This window comes from Triticum aestivum, chromosome 1D, assembly GCF_018294505.1.
Source record: "Triticum aestivum cultivar Chinese Spring chromosome 1D, IWGSC CS RefSeq v2.1, whole genome shotgun sequence".
Taxonomy (NCBI): Eukaryota; Viridiplantae; Streptophyta; class Magnoliopsida; order Poales; family Poaceae; genus Triticum; species Triticum aestivum.
The window spans coordinates 288188339-288199945 of NC_057796.1; the positions used below are offsets into that span (position 1 = coordinate 288188339).

General features: G+C 45.9%; 1 protein-coding gene across 1 annotated transcript; it reads right to left on the bottom strand.

Moving 5' to 3' along the window:
• Positions 1-7420: 7420 nt before the first annotated feature.
• LOC123168483 (CASP-like protein 4B4) lies at positions 7421-9557 on the bottom strand. The gene is made up of 3 exons (XM_044586374.1): positions 9173-9557; positions 8892-9024; positions 7421-7877 (listed from the first exon to the last, which is right to left on the bottom strand). The coding sequence occupies exons 1-3, from the start codon at positions 9415-9417 to the stop codon at positions 7686-7688; spliced, it is 570 nt and encodes a 189-aa protein (XP_044442309.1). The 5' UTR covers positions 9418-9557; the 3' UTR covers positions 7421-7685.
• Positions 9558-11607: the final 2050 nt, after the last annotated feature.

The following is an 11607-nucleotide window of genomic DNA, read 5'->3' on the forward strand; positions in this document are numbered from 1 at the left end:
GTCAGTTTTGGAATATATTAAAAATATTGGGCGAAGAAAGCACCAGAGGGGGGCCACCCACTGTCCACGAGGGTGGAGGGCGCGCCCCCGCCTCATGGGCCACCTGGAAGCCCCCCGATGCCCATCTTCTAATATAAGGTGTATTTTGCCCTGGAAAAAATAAGAAGGAAGCTTTCGGGACGAAGCGCCGCCGTCTTGAGGCGGAACCTTGGCGGAACCAATCTAGGGCTTTGGCGGAGCTGTTCTGCCGGGGAAACATCCCTTCGGGAGGGGGAAATCGTCACCATCGTCATCACCATCAATCCTCTCATTGGGAGGGGGTCAATCTCCATCAACATCTTCACCAGCACCATCTCCTCTCAAACCCTAGTTCATCTCTTGTATCCGGTCTTTGTCTCAAAACCTCAGATTGGTACCTGTGGGTTGCTAGTAGTGTTGATTGCTCCTTATAGTTGATGCTAGTTGGTTTATTCGGTGGAAGATCATATGTTCAGATCCTTTATGCACATTAATACCCCTCTGATTATGAACATGAATATGATTTGTGAGTATTTACGTTTGTTCCTGAGGACATGGGAGAAGTCTTGTTATAAGTAGTCATGTGAATTTGGTATTCGTTCGATATTTTGATGAGATGTATGTTGTCTTTCCTCTAGTGGTGTTATGTGAACGTCGACTACATGACACTTCACCATTTTTTGGGCCTAGGGGAAGGCATTGGGAAGTAATAAGTAGATGATGAGTTGCTAGAGTGACAGAAGCTTAAACCCTAGTTTATGTGTTGCTTCGTAAGGGGCTGATTTGGATCCATATGTTTCATGCTATGGTTAGGTTTACCTTAATTCTCCTTTCGTAGTTGCGGATGCTTGCGAGAGGGGTTAATCATAAGTGGGATGCTTGTCCAAGGAAGGGCAGTACCCAAGCACCGGTCCACCCACATATCAAATTATCAAAGTAACAAACGTGAATCATATGAGCATGATGAAAACTAGATTGACGATAATTCCCATGTGTCCTCGGGAGCATTTTCCTTTATATAAGAGTTTGTCCAGGCTTGTCCTTTGCTACAAAAAGGATTGGGCCACCTTGCTGCACCTTGTTTACTTTTTTTATTTGTTACTCGTTATGAATTACCTTATCACAAAACTATCTATTACCGATAATTTCAGTGCTTGCAGAGAATACCTTACTGAAAACCGCTTGTCATTTCCTTCTGCTCCTTGTTGGGTTCGACACTCTTACTTATCGAAAGGACTACGATAGATCCCCTATACTTGTGGGTCATCATGTAGTTGGGAGAATTCAAAAAGATAATAGGACTATCATGTGTGGGCGCAATAGCAACAATTTCATTCTTAACATAAGGAACTATAGCAAGTTCATCTCCATAAGCATCATTCATATTGGCATCTTGGCCACAAGCATAGGAAGCATCAAGTTCATCAAAAAGGGATATTTCAAATGAATCAACGGGAGCATAGCAATTATCATAGCATCCATCCTTCGGTAAGCACGAAGGGACATTAAACAATGTATGAGTTGAAGAGTTACTCTCATTAGAAGGTGGGCACGGGTGATCAATCTGCTCTTCCTCCATTTGTTCTTTGCTCTCCTCATCATCTTTTTCATCCAATGAGCTCACAGTTTCATCAATCCCCTCTTCCATAGACTCCTGCAAAATATTAGTCTCTTCTTGGACAGCGGAGACTTTCTCAATAAATGCATCAATGTCGGAATTGTATTTATAATTCTCATAGCAATATTTAAGTATAGTAAAATTTTCATGTCTATAAACTGAATCATCAAAATCTTCAAACTTTTCAAACAAAGATTCAATTTCATAAGCACCCTTAAAAGCAACAAATTCTTCTATTCTTTCCACATCATAGTAATCATATCTACCATTAGCATAAGAAGCTAAGGTTTCATTATCATTAAATTTGCATGAAAAGGGAAGGTGTGGAGCATTCATCCTAGAGCAACAAGTATAATCATATCTCAAGCATAGCTCCCAAGCATACCAATGCAACATATGAATTTTATCCCATAACAGTTTCCATTTTTGTGTCAAGCGATAATCCCTAAAGTATCCACGTTGATCCAACGTGTCTCCATTATCAAGTTGAAGGGGTTTTCTCAGAATTATCAAAGTGGTGTTTAATATCTTTCACATAACGAGCATCGAGGGTTTTAGGAGGTTCCCCATCTCCATGAGTAGCAAGTACAACTATTTTTTTGGTATTTCGTGTTCCATATCCATAACTAAAGATAGAGAACAACTTAGAACAGAAAATAAAAATTACTTAGTGATAAAGTAAACAAGCACACACGAGAATATTCACCCCATGCTATTGCTCCCCGACAACGGCACTAGAAAAAAGGTCTTGATAACGACCACCGATACAACTCTACGCACACTTGATGTTTGCTTTACCTAAAACAAGTATGAAACTATTTTGCAAGAATAAAACTACGAGTACTTTGCGAGAATAAAACTACGGATAAATTGCAAGGTAATAAAAGTGGATAGCTTTTGTCAACAAGAAAGTCATTTGTCCCTAGGCAATCGATAACTAGACCGGTAGTCGTTCTTGCAATTTTATATGAGGGAGAGGCATGAGCTAACATACTTTCTCTACTTGGATCATATGCACTTATGATTGGACCCGTAGCAAGCATCCGCAACTACTAAAGAGCATTAAGGTCGTGAAACCCAACCATAGCATTAAGTATCAAGTCCTCGTTACTACCATACGCAACAACCCCCAAACTCGGGTTTATGCTTCTGTCACTCACGCAACCCACCATAAGCGAATCATGAACGTATTGCAACACCCTACAGTGGGGATCCCTCCGTTTGCGCGACACAGAGGGCACCGTAGGACAGCACCATATATAAAATATACAATCATACCAACCAAGATCACGATTAACCCATAGGACAAAACGGATCTACTCAAACATCAAAGGATAGCCAAATATCATTGGGAAATAATATATGGAGTTGGGCACCATGTTTAAGTAGAGATTACAACGGGGAGAAGGGATGTTACACCGCTGCATAGAGGGGGAGAAAGTTGGTGTTGACGGTAGGAAGATTGTTGATGTAGATCGCCGTCACGATCCTTGCCCCGGTGGCACTCCGGCGCCACCGGGAGAGAGGGGGGGAGAGAGCCCCTCTCCTTCTTCTTCTTCCTTGGCCTCCCCCCTAGATGGGAGGAGAGTTCCCCCTCTGGTCCATGGCCTCCATGGTGACAGAGGGGCGGGATCCCCTCCGAGATTGGATCTCCCTCTCTATTCTCTTCTGTTTCGCGTTCCTGTTTTCTGGCCCTTCACCGTTTCTTAAATCCCAGAGATCCGTAACTCCGATTGCGCTGAAATTTTTACATGATTTTTTTCCATAAATTATCTTTCTTGCGCCCGAAGAAGGGCCCCATCCGACTTACGGTGAGGGCACAAGACACTTGTGCACGCCAGGGGGTGCCCGGCGCGCCCTGGTGGGTTGTGCAGGCCATGGGCCTCCGTTAGCGTTGATTCCACCTCCCAAAAATCATAAATATTCCAAAATAATTCTCCATTAATTTTTATCGCATTTGGACTTTGTTTGATATGGATACTCTATGAAACAAAAAACATACAACAAACAGGAACTGGCACTGGGCACTGGATCAATAGGTTAGTCCAATAAATCATATAAAATGTTGCCAAAAGTATGTGAAAGTTGTATAATAATGGCATGAAACAATAAAAAATTATAGATACGACGGAGACGTATCAGCCCCCCTAGGGTGCCTTCTCCTCCCCCTCCCCCCTATATATAGAGGGGTAGAGGGAGGGCAGCCGTACCCATCTATGCCACGGCGCTGCCCTCCCTCTCCCTCGTAGCCCTCTTCCTCTCCGTAGTGCTTAGCAAAGCTCGGCTAAGATTCCACCACCACCGCCACCACGCCGTCGTGCTGCAGGAGGACTCAAGCTACTACTTCACCATCGTTCACTGGATCGAGGAGGTGAAGGCGTCATCAAGCCGTACGTGTGTTGAATGCGGAGGTGCCGTCCGCTCGACACTTGGATCGGGAGTTCGCGGGATGGATCATGATTGGATCGCGAAGACGTTCGACTATATCAACCGCGTTTCTTAACGTTTCTGCTTAGCGATCTACAAGGGTATGTAGATGCAATCTCTCCTCTCGTAGATGTTCATCTCTTAGATTGATCTTGGTGAGCGTACGAAAATTATTGTTTCCCATGCAACGTTCCCCAACACGGCCACGCGGTGAAACCTATCTCATATATTTTGAGGAAGACCATCCATGTACACAGGTCGCACAACTTAGAATTAGCAGCAACCTCGACGTTCTCCGTGTTGCCGGGGTTCAACATTTTGATCAACAAGTACGAGCAACCTTCGCTCCGATACCACTTGACGAAGTACAAGCTGGCGAGATGCCAATCCTTGTGAGTTGTGGCAGGATCTCTCACAGTACTAGTAGTATCCGTGATGAGAAATTTCGAACTTACGTAGAGTAGATCAGATCAACTCTATGCGTAGCAGCAACAAAATTCCCACAGCTCATCAATGAACACTATCTTAGGTGTCTAGATATGGGATGTTTTTGGATTTTTATTCAACTCATGGAAAATAAATTCGGCCTCTAGATCAACCATAGATGGCTTTTTTTACCTTTTCTGATAAATGATGGATTTTATTTGCTCAAAATGAAGCATCAAAGGATACAAGCACTATAAGCATATATCTGGCCTCTGTATAGTTAGGATGCACGCAGCCAACACCAACACACACAACACACGCCGACAACTAGCAAATTCATATAAGACCAAAGCTATGTAATCAACGTAGCTGACTTTATTTTTATAAGCAACACAACCCGAGAAACCGACCAAGCCAACCAATTTGAAACAGACTCTCCTATCCAAACTAATCAAAATTTGACTAATTAATGACCCGGCCACCTTAGAATCAACCTTGATCCAGATTGTGTAGGTACCTAGCTAGTTATTTGTGCTTTTCTAAAAATAAAAGCATGCTATGCACCGTAACCTCTTGCAACAATAAAAATGAAAACTTCGCATATAGTTTCCTTCTTTGGTGGAGTCCTAAAATTTGCTTCATCCCTTCCTGTAATGGAGGGATTTGGAGCAACATCGGACCAATCAAAACTTGTTGCATCATGATAGAATACCAAATTACTTTATTCTTTTGTATAGCACACATATCATCTCATAAAATACAGGTTGCCTTCTTTCTTGGTCTTGCCGCTGGCCACTCCTTCTGGACATGTGTGGCTTGAATAATCTTTTGATGCAAGAAATAGCTTAGGCACTAGTGCTCATATAAGGGATTCGACTTTTTCTTTGGTGAAACTGTAGGTCGGGATCTCCTATAGCTCTGCCTAAAGTTTGAGCAAGATTGAGAAAATCTCCAAGGTTTGAGCATTGCAAAAAATGAAGGAGAGAGTAATGGAGTCGTCCCCCATCTTATGCGTGGAGAAGAAGGGGTCTTTTTATAAGTGGCCTTGAAGTATGACCATTATGCAACAGAAGTTGCAAACCTTCTATTAAGCCTGAAGGCTAGGCAGCTGTAGGTTAGAGGATCTGGCAGACACTAAGATCAGTAGAAAACATTGCAACCTTTCTTTAGCACCTGGAGGCTGATCAAAGGTGCCCCGAAGGGTTCGGGTTGCCCCAGAGGTTCCGTGTGTGTTAGAAACTAACATGGCTTTTAAAGTAGGTTATCTCTTGCCATGGGATGGGTTGTGGGTGCATATAGGCTAGTGCAAGTGAGTTGATTCCCATCAAATCTCCATAGTGTACTCCCTCTTTATAGCACGGCTTTCCTATCGACTCAAACAAATCAAATATCGATAAGATGTCCTCTTTTCCTCATTTTGAATGGGGGGTCTCTGTCCATTTGTGCTTGTCTTTGAATGTGCTATCTCACTATTTATAGACTCAAGCATATGGTTAGATCACTAATATAAGTTTTCATTAACACCAAAATCACTTAGTTGAAATTATGTCCCTTCAGCAAAACACTTGTGGTGTGCACTAATTGGTTTTGAGAGGGTTGAAGGAGCTTTGGCCAGTGGCCATGGACATCATTGGTGCACTATTGGTTGACTACCTTGATCCAATCTAGAGGACTCCACCTTCACATCCTCCTCCAAATAGAATGATGTAAAAAATAGGCGTACAAAGAGATGTTGGTTGTTGCAGGCAACAAAGGATATGGAGGATATTGGAATGATGTCAACTAGATTTAATTGCCTTGGTGTCGCTCGGCTATGACAAGGGGATTGGTGTGGTATTGGTGATGTCGAGCATGTCTTGGTTTCTGTCTCACATGCTTCATTCTTTGGTGATCCTTAACTTCTTGCTTGTTGGCCCACCAATAAAGTAGTAAACCAACAATGTGCCTTACGAGGTGTCCTCAATCGTAATGTGGTCAATAGTATAAGGTACTCATGTACTAAGGCGGACAATTCACGCGACTGTTTAAACCCTTTGTTTGATCTTATAAGGCTTCTTCACAAAAATGTGAATAAACCCGAAGATAGAAAAGACTTCCTTATTTGAGTTCTCAACTTTGTGATCATTTCTGATTATTCATTGATTTCAGATTATTCGATCCATAATGATATCCTTACTTCATCAATAAGGTCACATAGCAGGTCTAAAAGTATTACATATCCACTTTTTCAGGAAGGGGGCGAGACAGGGTGTTCCCCACCTGAATACATCGCTCAAATGACCAATGGTCTGAGTTGATTACATGCAGAGATCAACACGCGAGGAGACGTAAACGCCAGAAGTTGGTGGCAGCCTTATAACTCAGTTTCACAAACCGATCGGACCAAGTGGTGAAGTCGTTGATTATGTTCTTGATTGTAGCAATGTTGTATTGGTATTGGTTTCAGAAGATGAGCGCGTTCCTTGGAATACCAAATCTTCCAAATGATTGTGGGCAACACCGAATGGCTTACTTGTCGAGGAAGAGGAATCAGCGTCACAGTTTCCCAAATGTTGGCAAGGTCATCTTGAGTAGGAGTGTCTAGATCAAGCCATTGCCAAACCCTAATGAACATGGAGCACTGAAGGAAAATATGCCTACAACCTACTTATGCAATAACACTTTAGCATACTAATGCGAATTTCATTTTGGCCTCCTAGGTGCCAAACAAGGTCAAATCTTTGTGGGGCTACTCTTCCATAACCTGCTAAACACCGAGCCAACTTACGCCACGAGCATATCGTCGACTACAGTGACCGCCTGAGACTACAATGTCCACTTATACTTTTTAGAATGTAACATTGACAACAAAATGCACTCATATACTTGTATGCTCTCCAGCAGGTAAGAAAGATGCACACATGCTATGAACATAATCTTCGCAACAGAATATTTCAGCAGAACACACATTCCTTGATTTGCAAGAATCATTTGAGCACACACTCTCATTCATTTGCGTGAAACATAATTACATACTTTGGCGCGACGATATAAACACCTAAATAAGCACGCACGTAAAAGAAGCAGCCATTAGTCTGGAGCACAAAAGAAACCCAAGATATATGTATACATCAAGAAGAACCAAATGGACTGTACAACGTCGAGAGGGAACCAAATGGGCACCGATGAAGCAGACCTCGCCCATATGTCACAAGCGTCATATGTAGGTCTGCTTGGACAGCTTGAAACCTGAGATGAGAGCCGAGAGCGCGAGGCAAACAAAGGCGAAGAAGGCCATGCTAATCGAGGCAGCGGACGAGTCAGTGAACACGTTGTCCGAGCCCTCCCGCATGCGGTTTGTGATCGGGATTGCAGCAGACAACGCGGACATCAGAAGGTACGCCGTTGCCTGCAAGAACAAGAGAAACCCATTTTGGTAAGTATGGTTAAGAATTTTGTAGGCATTTAAGTATAATGTGGTTTTACTTCGAGGGGAGAAACATTGCATAGAACTTCATGATTTTTAATGAATGTGTGTCACACTATCGTTATCGGTTCCACCACACGAAGTATGCAGCGAATGTTGATCACTATCAGAACATCGCAATTGTGAATATTCATAGTGCATATAAAGTTTATAATAACGGGCCATGGCAAATAGCAGCATCCTCAAAGCAAGCTAAATCAATGCTAGGTCGCTGCTGAATGACATTGTAGCCCCTTAAAACCGCAAACTTATACTATATAGATGTTGTTTAGTGGGACCCACCAAACGCTATTAGCGCAGCCATTTAAAATTTTGAATATGTATCTTCAAAAGGATGACAGTTCTGTATTCACACTGTGCTTCACAAATGTCAAACAACGAACGGTACCATATAGCTAAACTAAATTAGACATCCTACTTAATTACTACTTCCATTCTTCCATTAAGCTCCAATAAGGCACCATATGCGTGTTGACTTACTTGTTCTGATCCACATGTGAGGAATTATATGAAGTGGAAGTGCGGAGTGCCATGTGGACGCATTAGGTCGTGTTCGAGTAAAAGTATATTAGCTCAAGAAATGGGCTAGAATTCCAGCACACAACAGCTTGCGTGACTACTAATTATAATCCACCTATCTCTATCTGTATAAGCTATAACAATTGTCCCTGACGACGTGCTATGCATCACATAGCTTCTCATCCACCAAATTAACCACCAACTTAATTAATCCTCAACGAGCAATATACTCTGCCAAGCATGCAGAACATTCTAGAAACCTAAATTACCAGTATGTTTTGCTTTTCCTATCGTGCAAGTAACCACCTTCGAGAAAATTCTCACACTTGTCTGAGACAAATGGCAAAGGGGCAACAAGAATTGCCGAGGCAGAATTCAGGGGCAGACATGCCAAAACGCCTAGGTTGCTTTGCTGACCTGATCCCCGGCGAAGTCGACGAGCAGGCCGACCTTGCTCTGCAGGTCCTGGCCGCCGCTGAGCCGGACGCCGTGCCGCACCAGCTGCAGCGTGGTGTAGATGAACGCCAGCAGCCCCACCGCCACGATGTACCTGACGAGCCAGCCGCCGACACGTACGCATACCAAACATTAGTTGATTACGCTCGCACGCCACGCAAGTACGCAAACCACCGCCAGCTTGCGGGGGTCAATGAAGTGCGCGCTCGGCACGGCACGGACAATGGCCGGAGGAGGCGCACCTGTACTCCTCGTAGTGGTCGAACTGCCTCCAGTCGCCGTGCTCGTTGGCGACCATGACGAGGAAGGCGAGCAGGGAGAACGCCCACGCCGCCGCCCGCAGCGCCGACCCGGATTTGTCCAGGAGGTCCTGCCGCCGCCAGCGCCCGACGATCGCGCCCACCGCGCCGCCTCCGCCGGAGCCGTCGGGGGCCCCTCCAGCCGGCGCTCCGGCCTTCTCCACGTCGACGGCGGGAGCGTCGGCCATGGCGTGCGCGCTGGTGGTGGGAACGAACGTACGCGAGGCTTCTTGGGATTTGGAGTGGAGATATGGAATGGAATTGGTTCAGTTCAGTTGGATGGATCGGTTAAACGATCGGTTTGGTGCCTTCTGGCAAGTTATTATACAGCGAGGCGAGGAGAGCAGTGCGCGCCATTTTGGGCCGGCAAAGGATCTTCTGCGCCACCGTGTGAGCCAGGTTACATCAAGAAAATGCAACACAAAGCTTGCCTTGAGGTTTCAGTCATATGCGCCATCAGTCGTGAACCATATACATGTATAAAATGTTGCCGTGGTCGAAGAGACAAACAAGTCATAATGTGTTGCCTACAACTTCACACACATGCCCCCGAAGTACGAAGATCTTTTTTTTTTGAACATCGGCACTTTACGATGGACACGCGTAGGGAGGTGGCGTTGTATGACGCTGTGGTGGCGTCGATTGCAGGCTGACAAAGTCGGTGCATCGGTACCTGCTCTGAAGATGGATTGGTGGAAGACGGTGGCGGCGAGCTCTGTAGCGTGCGCATGCGGTGATCACTGAGAGTGCGCGGGATCGGTGTGTGCCACAGACCCGACAATGTGGTTTGGTTGGGGTCTCTGGCTTTAGATGTTCGGCTATGGTATGAGGTCTGGGTATGCGGCTCAGACAATCTGCACTCCTTAATCAAGTTGATTGAAGTAGCACAGATGATGACGAGATGGTGGCTCAAGACTTATTAATGTATTACTTTGTAAAATCTTGATGAATAGTTAATAAAATGGTTGCATGCATCTCCCTGATGCAGAGGCCGGGGGTCATCCTCCTTTTAGAAAAAATCATACACCATTGAGTCAATAATAGATCGATCATGAACTAATTTTTTTTTACGAAACCTCTCTAGAGGGCCAGGAGCTATGGCATTGCATTATAGAAGAAGAAAGTTGATCCAGTTTGTAAGGGAAACCGAATCGAAAACCTAACAAAGTGGCCTGGTCTATAAGGAAAACTAGGCCGAACTGCACAAGCAACAAAGCCTCGTCGACCACTGTGACCAAAGGCCACAATCGCAACAAAAACACACACCCTGGCTCTGGAGCCGCCAATCTAACATCCCCCACCCGCTCGCGAGCCGTAGCGCCGCACGGCTCGGGCATCGTGTAGCCCTTGCTACACGAGGCGACCGCCCACAGACCACGAAATGTGCGCCAAACATCTGGAGCCTAGCTTTCCTCGTAAACTGGGTCACTTCCAACGGCGGCTCCGGGTCGAGGTGTGTCGGCGTCTTGGGAACGGGGGTCCCCAGACTTGCCTGCCTGCGGCCCACGGCATGGCTCCACCAGCAGCCCTGTACGGCCCATCTTCACCAGCAAACACTCAAGACCCTCGCGACGGGCCAAGCCTCGCGAGGCGGACGGCGCAAGACCTCCTTGGGGGCGGCCTCACCAGGCTGGCTCGCGAGGGGCGGAGAGATCAAGGCAAGGGGCACCTCGCGAGGTTCCTGTGACGCAAGCCATGACGACCGGGGCCAGGCGGGCGCCAGCGCGCGCAGTGTCCTCGTTTCCTCTTCGGTGCTGAAGAGGCAAGCGCAGGCGAGGAGTCCCGAGGCATCAGGCAAAGGTTCCCATATCAGTGCAACGAAACCAAGACCAGCAGGACGACAGGACGGAGGTCACCGTGGAGCCCAAGACGGCGTCACCACCAGAGCCTTTGGCAGGCGAAGACCACCTTTAGTCAGGATAACTTGTACTAGTTATCTCCCTTCAAATTTGGCCGTTGTGGCATCCCTTCCCGCCAGCATTTGGGAAGAGGACCATGGCCTCTATAAATAGGGCTAGCCACCACAGTAGGAGGGAGGGAGGCAACAGATCGGAGGACCATTCAGATCATCCTCATCCACACAAACTCACCAAGCACAAGAGCACCTCTTCTCAGGAGGCTGTTCTTCCCTTGTAACTGTTCATCCTCAGCCCAAGAGGCAATCCACCACACCACACTGGAGTAGGATATTACACCACATCGGTGGCCCGAACCAGTATAAATCTTGTGTCCCTTTATTCTGCGAGTTCGACGCGCTGAGCCTTGAGATCGTGATGAGGGAGAGTGCTTGGGGGAGGAGAGATCTTCGTGCGCACCCCAGTGTTCGAACCTCAAGGGTTTTGCCGGAACCCGAAATCTGACAAGGTGGATCTGGCGCC